Source organism: Hemitrygon akajei, chromosome 10 (assembly GCF_048418815.1).
Source record: "Hemitrygon akajei chromosome 10, sHemAka1.3, whole genome shotgun sequence".
Taxonomy (NCBI): domain Eukaryota; kingdom Metazoa; phylum Chordata; class Chondrichthyes; order Myliobatiformes; family Dasyatidae; genus Hemitrygon; species Hemitrygon akajei.
In genome coordinates this window covers 150577265-150598657 of record NC_133133.1, presented here as the reverse complement: position 1 = coordinate 150598657, position 21393 = coordinate 150577265, and the positions used below count along the sequence as shown (strand labels likewise).

The 21393-nt window shown below is 41.3% G+C and overlaps 1 protein-coding gene across 1 annotated transcript; it reads left to right on the top strand.

Moving 5' to 3' along the window:
• The first annotated feature begins 4784 nt into the window (after positions 1 to 4784).
• Positions 4785 to 20566, top strand: LOC140734034 (uncharacterized). Its single transcript, XM_073057613.1, has 6 exons — positions 4785 to 4836; positions 5049 to 5133; positions 13172 to 17073; positions 17857 to 17997; positions 18174 to 18285; positions 20380 to 20566. Exons 2-6 carry the CDS (start codon positions 5079 to 5081, stop codon positions 20451 to 20453), a joined length of 4284 nt encoding a protein of 1427 aa, XP_072913714.1. The 5' UTR covers positions 4785 to 4836; positions 5049 to 5078; the 3' UTR covers positions 20454 to 20566.
• The last annotated feature ends 827 nt before the right edge of the window (positions 20567 to 21393 follow it).

Below are 21393 nucleotides of genomic sequence, written 5' to 3'. Positions count from 1 at the left end.
ACAGGTATCGATTTTAACCTATATTTTGATTACAAACTCTGCCAGTTTCATCAGGGGTGATGCGTGGGCATGTCTAGTCTGATGGTATATATACACCCGTCATCAGTCCCTCCTGATTGGTTAGTCCTCATCCAATCAGGTTTCTGCTGTCCCACCTTGTTTTCAATTGAAATCCAGTCTTACTTTGTCATTGTTAAAACTGAATTTATATGTTGCAAGTTTTTATAGAAAAATTTCAGCTAGCTTTAAACTACAAAAACAGAGGGCAAGATTGAAACATCCAACAATTTGTTATGTTATCATGCTTGCATGCAGTGCCTTTAATTTTTTAAATCTCTAACAGGTCATGAAGACATGTTCTGAGGAAACATGGTCTGGAACTACTAGTGCCTAATGATGTCCAAATTAAATTGAATAAAAGGGTTGTCCAAAAAGGTTTTATAAGATAGATAGAGATAGATATATACTTTATTGATCCCAAAGGAAAGCACAGTATTACAATGGCATTACAAGTGTACAGGTATACAAATATTAGAAAAGAAGTAGAAATTAAAAAAAAATTACCACAAGTCTAACAGGAGGGTGTCGTCACTTCCCCTGCTATAGGTTGATTCATTATAGAGCCTAATTGCTGAGGGTAAGAACAACCTCATGTAATGCTCTTTGGAGCAGAGCATTTGTCCTACTCTATTACTGAAAGTGCTCCTCTGTTCAGCCAAGGTGGCATGCAGAGAGTGAGAAACATTGTCCAGAATTGCCAGGATTTTCCATAGGGTCCTTTGTTCGACCAGTCTCTAGTGTGTCCAGTTCGATTCCAATAACAGTGCCAGCCTTTCAGTTTATTGAGCCTGTTGGCACCACCATTGTTGATACCATTGCCCCTGCACACCACCAGATAGAAGATTGTACTAGTGCCAACTGACTGGTGGAACACGTGAAGAAGAAGCCTGTATACTCCAAAGGACCTCAGTCTCCTCAGGAAGTAGAGGCAGCTCTGGCCCTTCTTGTACACAGCCTCTGTGTTGCTGTTCCACTCAATTCTGTCCTCCAAGTGCACCCCCAGGTACCTGTATGTCCTCACCAGCAATAGTAACAGGGAGTAATGCAGACTTAGTCTTCCTAAAGTCCATCACCATCTCCATCTATAACAGCAGAGAGTGATCTTGTTGAAGCATGTAGAATCCTAAATGGTATGATTAGATAAATGTTGAGATGTTTCCACTAATGTGAGAAACTGGAGCAAAAGTTCATACCTGCAAATGAGGGAACAGACATGTAAACCTCATATATGAAGAAAACCAAGGTGGTGCATCTTGTGACTTTCTCATCCAGAGTTAGATCGCTGGGCTATTTAAATAGGAGGTAGATATGTTTTTGAAAGATTGGTGAAATGAGTTTTAGGTGGAAGTGACAAGGAAGGGAGTTGAGGCCTAGAATGGATGAACCATTATGATATTAAATGTTGGGCTGGTTTGAGGGACAATACTAAAATGATACTAAGATAGGTGGCATTGTGGATAATGAAATTGGTTTTCAAAGCTTGCAGAGAGATTTAGGCCAGTTAGAAGAGTGGGCTGAAAGATGGCAGATGGAGTTTAATGCTGATAAGTGTGAGGTGCTACATTTTGGTAGGAATAATCAAAATAGGACATACATAGTAAATGGTAGGGCATTGAGGAAAGCAGTAGAACAGAGTGATCTAGGAATAAATGTGCATAGTTCCCTGAAGGTGGAATTTCTTGTGGATAGGGTGGTGAAGAAAGCTTTTAGTATGCTGGCCTTTATAAATCAGAGCATTGAGTATAGGAGTTGGGATGTAATGTTAAAATTGTACAAGGTGTTGGTGAGGCCAAATTTGGAGTATTGTGTACAGTTCTGGTCACCAAATTATAGGAAAGGTATCAACAAAATAGAGAGAGTACAGAGGAGATTTACTAGAATGTTACCTGGGTTTCAGCACCTAAGTTACAGGGAAAGGTTGAACAAGTTAGGTCTTTATTCTTTAGAGCGTAGAAGATTGAGGGGGGACTTGATAGAGGTATTTAAAATTATGAGGGGGGGTAGATAGAGTTGATGTGGATAGGCTTATTCCATTGAGAGTAGGGGAGATTCAAACAAGAAGACATGAGTTGAGAGTTAGGGGGCAAAAGTTTAGGGGTAACACGAGGGGGAACTTCTTTACTCAGAGAGTGGTAGCTGTGTGGAATGAGCTTCCAGTAGAAGTGGTGGAGGCAGGTTTAATTTTGTCATTTAAAAAAAAATTGGATAGGTATATGGACAGGAAAGGAATGGAGGGTTATGGGCTGAGTGCAGGTCGGTGGGACTAGGTGAGAGTAAGCATTTGGCACGGACTAGAAGGATTGAGATGGCCTGTTTCCTTGCTGTAATTGTTATATGGTTATATGGTTAATATGGCCTATTCTTGCTCCAGTCTTCTTGAGTTCCTGTTATTGCATGTAAGCACTCAGAGATATGCTGCAATGTGCAACAGAGAACCATGCATGTTTAATTGTCACTTTAGTAACATTTGGTTGTGCATGCCTGCAAACAGCAAGGGCAACTCTTGAAGAAGCAGGACTTTGCAGGGAATGCGGAGCCTAAAGGAGCCATGCCTTAAGGGCAATCTGGCCAACCAAATCTGAGACTGATGAGTTGGTGCTTAGATACCATATACCCAACGCATGCCCCTTTTGAGGTATCTCAATAAAAGATGCATTCCTTTGCAGCTTGACAAGGCAAATGAGGATTTGATGCCTGCCTAAAGTGGGGGTCTAAAGCCAGCCTCAAAAATAAGAGGTCAGCCATTCAAGATGGAGATTATTTGAAATAAAGAGGTAGTGAATCTTTGGACACTTCAGTCTTTTAAGCCTGTGGGGGTTCAGTTTCTGACTAAATTCAGGACAGAGACTGGCAGATTTTCGATACTAAAATCGGTCAATGCAGGCAAACGGTGCTGAAGCCCTATTCATTTCCTGCTCTCGTCCTCAACGATTTTAATCTTGCTCAATACTTCAATCAGTGCAGAGTAATGGAGCCAGCCACAGGTTCGTCTTCCGCTAACAGGCGTCAAATCAGCATCCATCCAAGAGATTGCCGTCCCGACCGTAGCTACAATCTCGAGAGTCTAGTTCGCCGAATACCCCAGGAGGTAGCAAAAGTGCCAGATTGCTTAGTACATCCTTCAAAGGGAAGTTAATTCAATGGTGGTGTGTGGTCAGGATTGAATGGGCCAGTTCTGCTTCTATGTCAGGTGTTCCGGACACCCTAACCAATCAGAGCTATTTGGCTTGCTACCTCTGTATGTCACCCTACTTTCTAATCGCCAATAAGCCCCTGCCTTGCAAATGACAGTAATATCATCCTGTATGTGCCAATCACTTGCTCAAGTGAAGGCCTGACCCTCTCAGTCCTTTGACACATCAGTCAGGACCCGGGACCTACATGAGCTCTTGTAGAGGAAAAGCCTTTGTAATCACAGCTGTGTTGAATTGTGTACTGTGGCTTGGGCCTATTTAGCAATAAAGTCTTACCGCAAATAACCAAACACAATACTGGCAACCATTCTTGTACTCCAATCCCACCTCACATCCTTGATTTAATGCCCCCTTCCAATGAACAATTTCTAGGCCCTTATTTTTTTCAGTCAGTGGACAGATACTCTATTGCACCTATAGAAGGTGCCCTCGATTTTCATGCACTGTGGAGGTGAGAAGCACAAACAAAATGTAAAAGCAACCACTTTATCACTCCTGTGGTCTTAACAGTCAGAAATTCAGGATGTTACTGGCTTTTATATATTGTAAGATGAACCTTTTTATTCTGACATATCAGATCTGTCAGCTAAACCTCTGGCATCATACCTGGTCAGGATTGTTATCCCTATCGTCTCAAAATTCTCTGCACAAACATCTAGGGCAAGTACACAGGCTGAGAATGCAGCCTCCCATCAGTTGGGGTGGGGGGGGGGGAAGGCAGGAGATTGGGGCTGAGAGGAAATTTACACCAGCCATGGTGAAATGGTGGAGCAGACCCAATGGGCCAACTGGGCTAATTCTACTCCTAGATCTCTTGGTCTTATAGCCATATATATCCCTTATCCTGTTTTAATTCTTACTAACAAAAAGTCTTCAAACCAAAGGCAAGGGTCACTGTTTTCTAGTTTTCATTTTCACCAACACTAGCCACCAAAGATCTAACCAACTCAACACATTTGTTTCAAAATCAACAATTGATTTCACTCTTCTAACCTTAACTGTTTTTCGTTTTCTGAGGTTTAATGTGGTTTGTAGTGTATTTGGGCTTATCTATTTCTTGTTGGCAGTTGTTTTGGACCTGATTTCCTACAGCAATTTGGACAACATTCAAATGTATTTTTCTGTGAATTTAAGAAAACAACTGAAGACACGAAGAAAATAAAATCAAGGTGCACTGACATTATAGTTAATAGTTACCTTACTTTGTTTCATGTTGTGCTTTTCTATGGCTTCCGCATTAAAAAAACAGTTTGTTCTGAGATACTGTTCACCAAGGCTATTTAAGTGTTAATGAGCTGCTGATGGCAAATACGACAGGTGACCCTACAGAGAGAGTTGATTTAAAAGCAATTGTTGGACCTTCCTGCCCCTTTGTTTAAGATCTAGTTCCAAGTTTCTTGTTACCAGAAATGGAGCTTTCTCCTTGATCTCACTTGGAACACGTGCTGATTAATGATCTGACTAAAACATTTGGGAAACATACTATAGTAAGTATTGCAATAGCCATGGTTCACTCCATTTATACTACTTCACTGCAGAGAGTCCACCAGCTCCACATCTTCTTTCTCTCAGTTCTAGTAAGGTACAAATAGCTGGCTGGTAGTTATTTTATGATCAGTGCTGATCTACCAATTTTATCAGATTTCTGTACTTTCAAATGTGGCATAGATCTGATGTATATAATTACTAATGTAAACTATCTCTCTGTCGACTGGAGAAACGATATTGGAACAGATCTGGAATGTCTTTAATTATTTTTAACTTACCAATGTAAAGTTTTGTTTTTCCTTTCAGTTTGCAGGAAAAGAGGTTTGTGATACAAACATGATATTGAGGATCGTTTTTCTGATAAGCGGAAGGCTCTTGATTGATGCTGCAGGTAATTACAGTAACATTTGAGAACGCATTTCTCAATATATTGACTTTGATGAAGATGTGGATGCGGGATATGTCTATACAGGAGTAGATTCCAGAGTAAAATTATAAGAGACTGTTTTGATTGTTCGTATCATTGCTGCAATCCCTCTGTAGCAAACACTTTTTTTTTCCAGGTAAAGAGACCATATTACGCCAGGTGCAGTCCCTTTGAAACCCATTATAACTTCAGTAAGGCATCTTTACTCCTGAAGCAACATCTTCTCATAATAAAAGCCAAGGTGCCATTCGTTTTCCTATTCGCTCATTGCATTTGCACCTTGGCTTTCAGTGACTTTGAACGGTAACTTTCCTTAGTCGCCCATTATTTAAAATACAGTGGGTTCTGCTTAATTGGGACACATCGGGACCAGTACATTTTGGCCCAATTAAGCGGCTGCCCCAATTAACTGAAGTTTTATGGAAATAATTAAAAGTATATAAAAATGACAAACTACCATTTAACTGAGTAAAAATTATGTAAACAGAAATACTGAACAATTTAGTAAACTATCAGTACTGCTGCAGTACTGTAAAACTGTGTATTAGTTCCTAATGGTTATCGATAGAGAAGTTCAGTTTATGCTGCCATGTTCTTTTGATTTACTGTAATTAATCAAAATCAGTGCAGACCCCTCCTGTAAATAATGGATTATCTTCATATAGTGGTATCAATGGTTGCAAACTTTAAATCTTCATTTTAACTATAACATTCAAGATGATTGTCAATACCTTCAGATTATTCATAGTTCCTAACCGGTTGAAGTAGTGAAATCGTTTCATTTTCACTCCTGACCATTCCTGGCATCTCCAAGCTGAAATGCTTGAAACCACAGTGAGCAAAACAGTTCTGAATTGTCTTACTGCTTATTTCCTGTCAACTGTCAGTGACAAAAATCACTGCTTTTTGAAAACAAACATATGCAACTGACACTATTTTAAAACTGTTTGCTCGAAGCATAATGTAGTGTCTAACAGCCAGACAAGCGCACGCGCCTGATGCTGGTTATAAACTGTTCAATAGCAATTGAGCAGCATAGTATCCCAAATAAACAAAGGGAATCCCCATTATTTTTTCGATTAGTTTTTGTTCTTTAAGAGTTGTCCCAAATAAACAGGTGTCTTGATTAACTAAAGGTCCGATTAAGCAGAATCTACTGTATATTGTTTCTCTGCTTTGACTTTCTACCTTGCATTGTATTTACCTCATTCTTGGTCACTTACTCAGTGTCCTTAGCACTTTGATGCTTCTTTACATTCTCCTTCCTACTTACAATACCACCTAGTTTTAAATCAGCAGCAACATTGGAAACACTACATTTAGTCCGTTCACACAATTGTTGACATGAATTGTGAATAAATGAGACCATAGTCCTGCCCTTTGTGGTAACCAGCTAGTCGCAGCCTGAAAACCTGAGGAACATCTGTTGATTTCCACTCCTTGCTTTCTGTCTGATAACTAATTCTCCATCCATGTCAGTAAACTACCTCCATTTGTTTGCTGTAACCTTTTTAACTATCCTCCTACCTCAAGACCTGAAGATCCAAATACAACATATCTACCAGTTTCCCCCATTTATTCCAGCCATGCTCACAGCTAATTAGTTTTGACGGATGTTAGCGGCCAATATTACAGAAACGTTGTTATCATCTAGCTTTCTAGAAAACCACTAATGAAAACATGTTGATGGAAATCTATTTAGGGTGTAGAACATAGGGCAGTACAGCATAGAACAGGTCCTTCAGCCCATGATGTTGTGCCAACCATTTAACCTACTGTAAGATTAATCTTACCCTTCCCTCCAGCATAGACCTCCTTTTATCTTTCATTCATGTGCCTATCTAAGAGTATCTTAAAAGTCTCTTACCACTCTCTGTAGAAAAAAGCTACCCCTGACATCCCTCCTATACTTTCCTCCAAACACCATAAAGTTATGCCCCCTCGTATTTGCCATTTTTCCCCTAAGAAAAAGTCTTCCTGTGCACTCTAACCATGCCTGTTATTATCCTGTACACCTCCAGCAAGTCACCTCTCATCTCCCTCCTCTCCATTGTAGGTTAATAAATATGTGACGTTATTTTGGATATATAATGAGATATATACAACCGCTTGTATTCTGTTGTAGTTTATCATAATGCAGTAAAATTAAGATTTGTAGTTGCTCTTGGGCATTCAATTAGAATACCAATTTGTTTTTGAAGCCACATAATTTCAGTATTTTCTCTTCTGACATCTATTTGGGATTGATGGTATGTTGACGTACTAATAAGAATTCAACACTAGTGGCACGCTACATTTAGCACCCACTCTTGATCCACTATGTTGCTATTGTTTTTTGCTTCCAAAGGCTGGACAGGTTAGATTTGTATCCACCAGAACATACACGAGTAAGAGAATTAGATTGGAGCATATCAGATTCTGAAATGTCTCCACAGGTATATGTGGAGAGGATGTTTGTTCTTGTGGAGGAACTAGAACTTGGAGTTGCTGTTTAAAAGTAAGACATCACTCACTTAGGCTGATTTGAGGCAATTTTAAAAAAATATATATATTCTTCAACATGTTGTTTGTATTTGGAACCCCTTCCAATGGTGATACAGGCAGCATCTGAAAATTTTAAGGCAGGGAAAAAGTATTTTTAATAACGAAAGGGGGGGGTAGTAAAGAGAGGTTGAGCTTACAGTCAGATTAGCCAACTTCATATTGAATGGAAGAGCAAGTCCGAGGGGAAATAGCCTACTCTTGCATGCTGTTTGTCCATGATCTTCATTTCCTTCATACTTTCACTCCAGTATATTAACTTTCTCTGGTTCATTGCACCCTTGGCTGAGGTTAAATCGAAGTGTTATTGCCAGGAAGGGCCTGTGTGCGCTGTATCTTAAAATATATATTTTTTTAAAAAATAATGATTCTTATAGGGAGCCTGATTCAGCTGCTGAACAAGAGAGATCTGGTTGTGTTCAGAAGCCAGGGAAATGGCTATATTAGCAGCAATTAGCAGATGGCGTTTAATGTGAATAAGTGTGAGGTTATCCACTTTGGGAGTAAGAACAGGAAGGCAGATTATTATCTGAATGGTGTAGAGTTAGGTAAGGGAGAAATACAAAGAGATCTCGGAGTCCTTGTTCATCAGTCACTGAAGGTGAATGAGCAAGTGCAGCAGGCAGTGAAGAAGGCTAATGGAATGTTGGCCTTTATTACAAAGGGAATTGAGTACAAGAGCAAGGAAATCCTCTTGCATTTGTACAGAGCCCTGGTGAGACCACACCTGGAGTATTGTGTACAGTTTTGGTCTCCAGGGTTAAGGAAGGACATCCTGGCTGTAGAGGAAGTGCAGTGTAGATTCACGAGGTTAATTCCTGGGATGTCTGGACTGTCTTACGCAGAGAGGTTAGAGAGACTGGGCTTGTACATGCTGGAATTAAGGAGATTGAGAGGGGATCTGATTGAAACATATAAGATTATTAAGGGATTGGACAAGATAGAGGCAGGAAATATGTTCCAGATGCTGGGAGAGTCCAGTACCAGAGGGCATGGTTTGAGAATAAGGGGTAGGCCATTTAGGACAGAGTTAAGGAAAAACTTCTTCTCCCAGAGAGTTGTGGGGGTCTGGAATGCACTGCCTCGGAAGGTAGTGGAGGCCAATTCTCTGGATGCTTTCAAGAAGGAGCTAGATAGGTATCTTAAGGATAGGGGAATCAAGGGATATGGGGACAAGGCAGGAACCGGGTATTGATAGTAATTGATCAGCCATGATCTCAAAATGGCGGTGCAGGCTCGAAGGGCCGAATGGTCTACTTCTGCACCTATTGTCTATTGTCTTATCACTTTCTACATCCAGACTAACTACAGCCTCATTATTCTCAATAACTTCCTGCTTCCTGCAAAACTCTCCCAACAGTGAACCAGTATAAACCCTTTTCTTTTTACTAATGCCGGTATATTCAGTACTTTCACATCTTTTATGTGAATTTTACCATAATGTTTACATTCATTTCTTCACATCTGTCACGAGTACAGTTTATGCAGGCAAAATCACCATCTAACTCCACACAAAGGAAGTGTCTAAGATTCTCTGCACACTTTGTCTCTTTGATCAAACCATAACAGAGATGATGAGGACAAAGAAGGCCAGTGCAAATTGGAATTCCTCCTCTTTTTTCTTTTTCCCTCCTTATTTCTGGTTCAGGTTCCACATTTTGTATGCCAAATGTCAGACGCTTGCAAACAGTTAAAGTTAAACTGTTTTAACTTTTTAGTTAAACGTTAAAGCTAAAACTGATCCATTCTTAACTTGTGGGTCCTTGAAATGTAGCGGTCTCTTTGCCAGAAGTGAAGCCCAGGTAGTATCATTTGAGTTTATCCTCACAGGGGCCAGCATGAGGACTGTATACTTAAAAGGCTGCTCAAAGCAGCTCAAATCACCCTTACCATTTCACCAGCAACTGCGGCAACATAGATCAATAGTGCTATCGAATGGCCCTTGTTCACTATTCACCAACTCTCCAATGCTTGGTCAAGAACCTCGATCATTCATTATAATCTTGGCACTAAATACATTTGAAACACTTTCATTTTATATTTAAAACTTTGAATGAAACCCAATAAACAAATGTAACCTAATTAATTCCTCCCCACAACCCTGCAATTAAGATTCATATGTGTGGAATCACAGCTCCTGTGACATCCAATCTGAAAGAATTCAAGAACAGGTTTCTCAGCATAACTAATGGAAATTCCACTTTGCAATTTTACAAAGCAAATAGCCCCCACTCTTTTACCGCTCATTATTAAGAGACCAGAGCACGACCCAGATATTGAACGCCAATGATCCTGATCTTAAGTGGATGATTCAAAGACTGAAATCTCCTGTGACAGCGATGTACCATTTTCATGCATCCCACAGGGAAAAGGGGCATTTCAAAGAACAAATTGGCAATAATTGAATGTAACAGTTATTGTGCAGTATTCAGAAGATATTGTTCAAATTAGGTCCAAGTAACAGTGAGCATCTTCCCCTTTGTTACTTTTTCCAGATAAGTCCTTCTATTAATGATATTTTGATTGACACTTGGAAGATTACTCAGTAATTTTCACTTAAGTTGAATAATCTTTTTTATAAAATTAATCAATCCTTCTCGATTTTGTTTTGTATCATTTTAGTAAATTTCACAGAGATTTTGAAGAGAATAAATTCGAATTCTCTAAAAACCGCTAATAGCTATTCTTGTAACAAGTAGTATTGCTAACTTCAGGATTTCATTTAAAATGCTCTTTGCATTACAATAAAAATATTAGGCTTTATAATTTATCATATTCACTGACCAGGATAAGAAGGGTTAAAACTAGAGGCATAGGTTTAATGTGAGAGAGGAGGACTTAAAAAATGAGACCTGGTTGGCCTAGCTGAGTTGGGTTGATTGGCCTACTTCCATTCCATATAACGATGAAGTTACAATGGTATATTAAATTCAAGAGCGAAAAGGGAACACTTTTTTGAATTAATTTAATTGATTAACTTCAATTTAAGTAAATTTTAACTACTAATGGAAGTACAAACAAACTTAGACCATGGATCAGTATGTTAAACCACAATGTTGTGGCTATTACAGGGACTTGGCTGTTACAAGGGCAGAAATAGGCTGCTGGATGTTCTGTGGTTTGGATGTTTCAAAAGGGACAAGGAGGGAGGTAAAAGAGTGGGCGAGTGGCTTTGCTAATTATGGATTTAGTATCGCAGCTGCAGAAAGAGAGGACGTCATGGAGGGATTGTATACTGAGTCAGTGTGGGTAGAGCTCAGAAACAGGCAGGAAGCAACCACTCTGTTTGGAGTATTCAACAGACCCCCCCCCCCCCCACCTTGCCCAATAACAACAGTATTGCTAAGGGACAGATTGGCAAGCTGATTGTATGTGACCACTTTCTGCTATTATGTGTGATTTCAACTTCTCTGATATTGATAGGCTCCTCCTTCGTGCAAAAGGTTTAGATAGGGTAGAATTTGTTAGATATGGCCAGGTAGGATTCCTGACACGATACATAGATGGGCCAACTAGAGGAGAGGATACTAGGCATTGAACTGGCCAAATGACAAATCTCTCTGATTGTGAGTACTTCAAAGACAGTGACCTCAACTCTGTGATCTTTAGCATAACCTTGGACAGGGATCGGAGCAGAGAGTATTGGAAAATACTTACTTGGGGAGGGCAAATTATAATACTATTAGCCAGGAACTTGGGAGCTTCATGGGAACAGATGTTCTCTGGGTAATCTACAACAAAAATGAGGAAGTTGTTTAGGGAGTACTTGCATAGGGTTCTGGCTAGATTTGTTCAATTGAGGTAAGGAAAGGATGCAGGGTGAAGGAACCATGGTTGACAAGAGATGTGGAACAGCTGGTCAAGAGGAAGAAAGAAATATCCTTAAGGTTTAGGAAGCAAGGATCAGACAGGGCACTTGAGAGTTACAAGGTAGTAAAGAAGGAGCATAAGAATTAACATAGGAGAGCTAGAAGGGGACACAAGAAGGCCTTGGTGAGTAGGGTTAAGGAAAACCCCCAAGTCATTTTACACATACGTGAAGAACAGGATGACTAGAATGAGGGTGGGACCTATCAGGGATAAAAGAAAAGACATGTGCCTAGAGTCAGAGGATGTAGGGGAGGTCCTTAATGAATACTTTGCTTCAGTATTCACCAATGAGAAAGGCCTTGTCATGTGTGAGGACAGTGGAACACAGTTGATGTGCTGGAATATATTTCAATTAAGAAAAAGGGTGCGCTGGAACTTTTGATAAACATCAGGATAGATAAATATACTGGAAGATTGGAGGATGGCAAATATTATTCCTTTATTCAATAAAGGTAATGGGGATAACCTTAGGAATTGTGTTCAGTTCTTGTCACCTCATTATAGGAAGGATGTGGAAGCTGTAGTGTGTGTGCAGAGGAGATTTACCAGGATGCTGCCTGGATTAGAGAGCACGTCTTATGGGGATAAGTTGAACAAGTTAAGGCTTTTCTCTTTGGAGTGAAGGAAGATGAGAGGTGACTTGATAGAGTTGGACAAGATAAAAAGAGGCATAGATAGATGGATAGCCAGTGCTTTTTTCCCGGGGGGAGGTTTGAGGGGGCAAGATTTTAAGGTGATTGGAGTAGAGTATAAGGGGATGTCTCAAATAGTTGTTTTTTACATTGAAAGTGGTGAGTGCTGGAACGTGCTGCCAAAGGTGGCAGTAGAGACAGATACAGAGGAGACTCTTCGGTAGGCATACAGATGAGAGAAAAATGGAAGGCTCTGTGGGAGGGAAGGGTTAGATTGATCTCAGACTCCATTAAAAGGACAGCACAACATCTTAGGCCAAAGGGCCGGTACTGTGCTGTACTGTTCTATGTAAATATCTAAGCATTTTTCATTGAAGGTAGCTGAATAGTTCTGTACTTTTCAACATTCAAATGAACCAAATTTCAGAGACACTATTAAAGACTGCATTATGCTAACAATAAATAAATAAATGGGTGACATAGTAGTGTAGTTGTTAGCACAATGCTTTACAATACAGGGTTCAATTCCTGCTGCTGTCTGTAAGGAGTTTGTACGTTTTTCCTGTGACTACTTAGGTTTCCTCAGGGTGTTCCAGTTTCCTCCCACATTCAAAAGACATACCAATCGGTAGGTTAATTGGTCATTCTGAATTGTCCTGTGATTAGGCGAGGGTTAAATTGGGGATTTGTTGGGCGATGTGCCTTGAAGGGCCGGAAGGGCCTTCTCCGCACTGTATCTCAAGAAAATAAAATAAATACTGATTCATGATTAACTAAAACGTTTAATTCATCTTCTATAATGTTCATTGCAGCTAACATTCAGAGTGCATTTGTACTAGATAATTTCAGTTCTCATTAAATTGGACACGAGGCATGTGTTTTAAACTGGTATGAGGTGACAGCATTTATGGGAATTTTAGTTTGTGATAATTTCAGCCCTGTTTTTTATTTAATCACAGCTTTCGATATTCAAAAATTGTCAGGCATGCTGAAGAAGCGACAAATGATTCAGCCAGCATATCCTGTAAATGAGAAACTTGTGAATCCTTATTATAATAATGGAGTTCAGCGTCCATATCATGAATCAGGATCAGACCCTTATCCTAGAGCAGTACTCGATCATGATTATGCAGATGTCAAACAAAGTTACTCTCAACAGTATCTGGAAAAAACAGCTCCAGCTTTTCCTGAGAAAGTAAAGAAATCCAATCCTTTACCAGAAGGGACAAACTCCACGATGCAATCATTTACTAATCATCAAACTGGCCCTATTAAGGATGCTGAAGCAGGGCAAGGGGGCCATGCTGCATTACCATCTTATCCTTCTTCAAAAATAAGCCCTTCCTCTGATCCTGATGCCATCTCTCAGCCTGAAGCTGGAGAAGACCCATTCATATATCATGAAATGATTCCTCCATTTTATTCCGAACTGAAGTTACTTTCTTCATCTACAGAGGAAGTGCCAGTTTCTCCTCAGAAGGAAGCAGCGCATAATTCTAAACTCGTTCAACCACTCTTAGTTGAGCAAGTATCACTGCCATCTGAAGAATCACCTCAGGCTTTCCCTAAAGTGGCACCAGCACCTAAACAGGCCTCTCCATCAACAGATAAAACAACTCCTGCATCGTCACCCTCACCGCCCCCTCTGGCATCACCCTCACTTCCCCCTCTGTCATCACCCTCACCGTCCCCTCTGTCATCACCCTCACTGCCCCCTCTCACATCACACTCAACTCCCCCTCCATCATCACCCTCACCTTCCCCTCTGGCATCACCCTCACTTCCCCCTCTATCATCATCCTCACTGCCCCCTCTATCATCACCTTCACTGCCCCCACTATCATCACCCTCACTTCCCCTATCATCACCCACTGAAGTGTCCCCTCTGTCATCTCCCTCACTGCCCCCTCTATCATCCCCTTCATTGCCCTCTCTATCATCCCCCTCACTGCCCCCTCTATCATCACCCAAACTGCCCCCTCTATCATCACCCACTGAAGTGTCCCCTCCGCCATCTCCCTCACTGCCCCCTCTATCATCCCCTTCACAGTCTCCTCCTTGCCCAAATGAAGAACCATGTTCTTCATCACACTTGCTGCACCCTCCATCAACATCCCCTCAGCACCCTCCATCAACGCATTCACAGCCCCCTCCATCAGCAACTGAAGTGCCTCCTCCGTCATGGTTCTCACCGTCCCCTCCATCATCATCCTCACCGGCTCCTCCTTCATCAACTTCTCCAACCCCTCCTTCACCATCCTCTCTGACTCCTCCATCACCAACTGAACAGCCCCTTCCATCATCAGCCTCACCACTCCCTGCATCAGCAACTGAACTGTCCCATCCTACACCACCCTCACCCTCCTCTCCTCCAACAGTCGAAGCACTCCTTCTGTCATTATCACCCTCACCAACCCCTTGGTCATCATCTGAACTGCCTCTTCTGTCGACAGCTGCACTGCCTCTTCCGTCACCACCCTCTCCACCATTACCGGAACTACCCCCTCCACCTTCACCCCAACTGCCCCCTCCATCATCTGGTGAAATTTCCTCTCCATCTTTGCCCAAATTGCCCCCTCTGGCAGCAGCAAAACTGCCCCCTGAGATGCTCCCATTATCACATGAGCTGCCTCTTCCATCATCTGAAGTACCCCCTTCATCACCCTCTCCTTCTTCGCCCAATATATCACCACCTTCAGCTGCAGTGACCCCACCCTCTCCTGAAGTATCACCTCCACCATCACTTCTGTCTTCACCGGATGTGCCAGCTCCAAGTTCAACCAACCTACCACCACCTCCATCTTTATCCATCATATCACCCCCATTTTCACCCAAAATGCCACCTACTCTTTCACCTGACATATCACCTCCATCTTCACTCAATCTGCCATCTTCATCTCCACCTTCAACTGAAATGTCATCTCCATCTGCACTTGGGGTGCCATCAGCTTCTTCACCTGAAGTATCGCAGCCACCCTCACCCAGTGTGCCACCTGCACCTGAAGTGACGATGTTACTATCATCTAATGTGACATATCCTTCAGCTGAATCATCCTCTCCACCTTTACTCGCGGTACCATCTCCATCTTCACCTCAAGAACCTCCACTGCCAGCCCCTGAAGAGGTACGTCCAGCTTCGGCCAGCATGGTTCTACCATTAACCGAGGAGGCGACTCTTTGTGCATCTGGAGAGAGATCTCTGGACGTGAAATCTACGCCTGATCCTGAAATAATGCCTAAATTAGTCCATCCTCAACCCACACTAGTACCATTGGCAGAAACTCAAGCCGCATCTAAAATGACACCTCCACCAGAAACTGAAGTTGTATCGACCCCCTTGTATGCAACACCTCCCCTTGATCCTAAACAGATTCCTCTTCATCCTGCTGAACCCGCATTTCCTTCTTCTCCTACAATGGCGCCTCTCTCTTCATCTGAAGCGGCTCCTCCAACAGTGCCTGATCTGACGGCTTCGTCATCAGTTGAAAGAGCATCTGCATTATCGCCCAAGGTGCTCCCTCTATGTTCAACTGATAGGACAACTACCTCGACAGCTGAAGAGTCGCCTCCATTGTCGCCAGATATGGCATCTCCTCCTTCCTCTGAAGTAGCACCTCTGCCACCTGTCAATCTGATATCTCCGCCCAAAGGGACAACTCCACCTTCAGCCTTTGTGGCAGCTTTACCTTCACCTGAAACAGTGCTTCCACCTTCACTTCAAGTGATGCCTTCAACAGTGCCTGCAGGAGCGGCTCTGAGTTCTGCCAAAATGATACCCCCATCTCTTTCTGAACAGATTTCTGTACCTTATTCCAAAGTGACTACGCCACCTAATCCAGAAGTAATGCCTCCACCTTCTGCTGAAACAGCACTTTTAACTAATCCTGAAGCAAAGCCTCAGTCTTATTCTAAGATACCGTCATCAGCCTTTATTAAAGTGGAATTTCCACCGTATCCGAAAGTGGATCCCCCATTTATTCCAGAAACAGAATCCCCATATTCTGCCAAAGGTGCACGTCTGACAAATCTTGAAATGGTATTTCCTAATCTGGAAGTGCAGTCTCCACTTAATCCAGAGGCAGTACCTTACACTCAGTTTAAAGTGATGTCTCCAGCAGATGCTCGTGTGGAACCTCTATCCAACCCCGTAATGGAACATCAGTTAAACCCTGAAAAAACTCCTCAGCCAAATCCTGATGGTGGATCTCTGCCCAGTTCCCATGAGTCATCGCAGTTTTTCTCTGAAGTAAGATTTATGCCTTATCATAAAAGAATATCATGGCCCCCTCATCGTATTGTGGAATATACTTCATATTCCAGAGTGGGACGTCCAGTTTATCCTAGGTTGGATCCTCCAGTCTATCCAAAAATAGAACCTCTGCTGTATCCCAAAATGGAATCTCAATTGCATCCGAAAATAGAACCTCTCCTGTATATGGGAATGGACTTGCTACCCAATCCTGGACTGGAACATCCACATTTTCCTAAAATGGAACTGCCACCTTATCCTGCTGTGGAACTTCCACTACGTACTAAAATGGATCCTGCACCTCATTCTAGTGGTAATCCTCCATCATTAGGAACCCATCCCAAAACCATACATCCATTCAATCTGTTATCTGCAACTCGCCCTGAGATGGCAGCTGCATTTCACCATGAAAAAGTGTTTCCACGTTTTTCTGCAATGAAACAAAACCAGGAACACTCTTACCCTAATGGCGGCACAAAGCCTAAATTTCATTCAGAATCACCAGTCCAGCAGTACAAGCAACCCTGTCTACCTGGATGGACCCATTACAAGAATTTATCATCCTGTTATCGGTTCTTCCCTAAGGTGAAGCTAACCTGGTTAGAAGCAGAGGTAAATAAACGTGATTTACATTTTTTTTCTTTTAGAATGTTGTGCTGATATTATTCTCATTATAAAGGAAGTGTAGTATGCCTTTTATACCAACTTCAATCTTAGTGGTAAGGATACTTACATTTATAGATAGGGAGTTCAAGATTACCAGACATCAAATAAATATTACCTGTGCCACTGATGGGAATTTGAAAGTGATTATAATCTATGTCAATTCCTCCTGACCTTATAAGGTCTTGAAAGTCAACATCTGCCTTATTCCAGGGTAAACCCTCTGCTCCATCTCCTCCTTGGAAGTCTGTGTGTTTCAAGAGTCTGCCTATCCTTGAGATTTAAAAACAGATTTCTTCTCTCTTAGAGTTGCCCACAAACAATGGAGATAATGTCACAACATTCCTTCTCCCACCAAGACCCATGTGAGATGCAAATCACAGCAATTTCTGAAGTGGAAACTGCATTAACACACATCTGTTTTTAATCATTTTGACTATCTCTTTGCGGGATTGAATTTGGAATCAGCATCCAGAAAAGATCAAATCCAACTTCAAGTCAATACTGTTCTACTATCTCCCTTCATTTTTAGCTTTTTATGCATCATCTTTTCACTTGTCAAAATTGTTCTAGTCTAGTCTAGTTTTTTTTTCCTCAGTGGACAGTGTTTCTGGATTGGCAATCCTTGGCATCTTCTCCAAAGAAAAGCTGATTACAGAGTAAGGCACAGAAATGAGCTTGATAATTGAGGAAGAAAGCATATCTCCTGAAGCTCTTTTCTCTTCCATGTAGCTAAAGTGCCGGCAATACATGCCGAGTGGCCACCTGGCCTCCATCCATTGGAATGAACACAATCAATTCATTCAAAGTCTGATTAAGGCACAGGACCCATCACAACCCACGGCTTGGATTGGACTTAGTGACTGCTATGAGGTAAAATCCTTCTGCTTCTTATAGCTCTAATATTACTCTGCATGCTGTCAGAGTTTCTTACAATGTGCATAGTGAACCCTGTGCTTTATTAAAAGTTATCATTATTTCAAATAAACAGAGTGAGTTTTTCACAAAAATAAGCTCATACAAATAGCAATATGCTTTTTTCCACATAGGAGGGGATTTTTCTGTGGAGTGACGGATCTGTACTAGATTTTACAAAATGGAGCGACGACCAGCTCGACAGCATAAAAGAAAATGAGAACTGCGTGAGCTTTAATTCTGCAGGTAGGTTACCACTTTAAACCGCATTTCAAAGACACCTTCATCCAAACTAATTCCAGATACATTTGAGAACCTGACTGGTAAACTATGAGGGGTGATTGATAAGTTTGTGGCCTAAGGTAGAAGGAGTCAATTCTAGAAATCCTAGCACATTTATTTTTCATCCTCCCCTAATGTTGCTATCATGTCCTCGTGGACCTTCTTGGGTGATAAGCCCTTGAGACCAAGGTTGTGGATGCACGAAGGCCGATGTTGTCCATTTTCTCAGATGGTGCTTAATTTTCAATTATCTGAAACAGAAATACCATAAAAGATATTAACTTCAAACTTTCTGCATAATCACTCAAAGAATTGAATTGCATGTGCATGTAACGAGAGCTGTATAACTCATCTCCTTCTACCTTAGGCCACGAACTTATCAATTACCCTTGCTGTGGACCACTTTCTGGAGGTCCAAGATGCAGACTTCTACAAAGAAGAGATCCGTATGCTCCACGACTGCTGGACTAAGTGTGTAAATGTAGGAGGGGACTATGCTGAAAAATAAATGTGCTAGGTTTTCGAAAATTGATTCCCACTTTAGGCCACGAACTTATCAATCACCCCTCGTAAAGTAATAAAGACAATGGTTCACGTATGACAATGGAGTGAGATTCAGATGCAGCCGTATTGCATGGGTTGTCTGTCCGTCCATTGGAAATGAAAGTAGTGTCTTGCCCACACCCATTCACAACGAATAAAATAGATACAGGAACTATTCAGAAAGAAAATAACAAAAGGCATTCCTAAGTAGTTTTGATGCAAGGGTGGCACGTTCATTCATTCGGAATACACCTGCCAGCTTATCTAGAGGCACAGCTTGAGACTAGTACCACTGTTTAGTGAATCTTCATCAGTCCCAGAAACAGTACAATAACATTGACGACTGACTACAATAGCACTGATTCAGATTTACAGTTAATTTACAGATTCAGACTGATATACTGCAGGTGTGGAAAGTGCATTTTCCTTCTGCCAAGGCAGCAACTAACCCACGCAACGCAAGCTTACAAAAGGATACAGACTGCTGACCTCTCAGAGTCACAAACATACTGTATGTCAACAGGTCTGCCCACACCTGAGAGCAGGCATTTTCAGGTTTGGAGTGTGTACTGTGCAGAGCTGGCAAGATCCCATAGCTACTGGAAAATGGAACTTAAGGTAGAAGATTCTAGAAACATTTAGCAGTTCGGACAGCACTTGTGTAAACAGAACGGGAATTTATTCCAGAAGAACATTTATCCTTGGAGAATTTAATCACAAACCTCCCTTTGCTGGGGTTCTCAGGGACTGGCAACCTGAGTGATAGACTGGAAATCAAAGCCCGTGAGGGGAAAGGAGTATGTTGTGCAATTGAGGAAGATTGAGAGGATTCCGTAGGATTGGCGATCTGCAACTGTTACTTGACTCCAATTCTGAGTGGCACCGTTTATACTTTTTAAATAGACAATCCTGATTAGCTGCAGGTGGGAGATGCTGCTGTCTTTCCTAAATCCAAGGTGTTGTTCTGTCACATAGGGGTTAGGGAGGGAGCAGAGTGGCAGTATAGATTCTGTAGGATGGAGCCTGAGTCAGAAGGTGACTTTCTTAAGCCTCATTTGCTCCAGCTTCCAATCAGCAACAATTAACTACACCTTTATCTAAAACAAATGCTTTCTCTGAATAGTCACTTTGTATCACAATATTAGTCATTCTTCCTATAAAATATTCTCCAGCCCATTTGAAAGTTTTCAGAAGATTCTATTCTTGGCCACTTTTGTTGTCAGACAGTAATTTTCCCTTCCCCATCTATAGACAGGTCCCATTTATTTCACTGCTAAAATGACATTTAAGCTATGGACATATTTTCTTCCTGTGATGAAAGGAAGTTTTTGTCAATTTTGAAGGGCTCCTTTTTGGAAATAGGAACTTTTGATCTGAATGTAAAATATAAACTAATGCTTATGTACACTGTGAAATACAGGAAAATCAAACCTTTTCAGATATCAGTATGATTCAATGGTCAAAAGCAATCTGAAAGATTATTGTAGCTCAGCTGTAGTTTTATTTTCCTTCCAGATATTGAAGGCAGATGGAATGAGAACAATTGTGCAGAAGATCGACCTTTTGTTTGCACCTACAACCTTGCCTAAAGTCAACAAAATGTAAAGATAATCACTAGGCCTTTGAGAATGGGTTAATTACTTTAAATTCACTTGGAGTGGTGGAGTGTTTTACAAGATTATTGTAATGATTTAATGCAGCAGTGAAGAATAAAACCAATTGCAGAACAAATGATTTGGTGTTTTCTCCAACATCTAAAATTTTTAGGATTCTTAAAATCACAGAACTTAATAACACTGAAATTCTATTCAGTGTGTTGTGTTTCTACTAGTTGCTTGAAAGAGCTAGTAATTTTAGTATTTCTGTCTTGAGATGTCTAGAACATGGCAATTACCCTTTGTCTGTATTTTGGTGTATTAAGAATAATCTTGCTTTCTGGACTCCTGGTTTGAAAGTGCTAGAAGTGTTCTATGGAGTCTAGCCTTGTGTGTTATCATTCAAAAAGTTGCCATATCATCATCATTATGTGTCGTGTTGTGTGACATAGATGATCATGTTCTTGGCGAATTTTTCTGCTGAAGTGTTTTGCCATTGCCTTTTTCTGGGCAGTGTCTTTGCAAGACGGGTGACCCCAGCCATCATCAATCCTCATCAGAGATTGCCTGGCATCTGTGGTGACATAACCAAGACTTGTGATATGCACCAGCTGTTCATATGACCATCCAACACCTGCTCCCATGCCTAAGATGGTGCTACACCTTCCTCAAGGGTGACAATGCAGGCTAATGGAGAGAAGGGATACTTTACACCTCCTTTGGTAGAGATGCATCTACACCCTGCCACCCATGGAACAACACACAAATAAAATCGATCTGAATGTTGCCACATGCAAGATATGCAAAGTGGCCTGATAAGGTGTGTGTTTGGTTGTCTCTGAAGGTTTAGACAATTGTTGGTTATATTCTTTTTCCATTAACACAAATTCACAAGAATCTCTTCATTTATTATTGATCAGTGTGTGGGTACAAA

Excerpts from the sequence above, each read along its gene's own strand:
- LOC140734034 (XM_073057613.1), top strand. The coding sequence starts at position 5,079 with ATGATATTGAGGATCGTTTTTCTGATAAGCGGAAGGCTCTTGATTGAT. Across the intron at positions 5,134-13,171 it reads GCTCTTGATTGATGCTGCAG|CTTTCGATATTCAAAAATTG; the intron begins GTAATTACAGTA and ends ATTTAATCACAG. Across the intron at positions 17,074-17,856 it reads TAACCTGGTTAGAAGCAGAG|CTAAAGTGCCGGCAATACAT; the intron begins GTAAATAAACGT and ends TCTTCCATGTAG.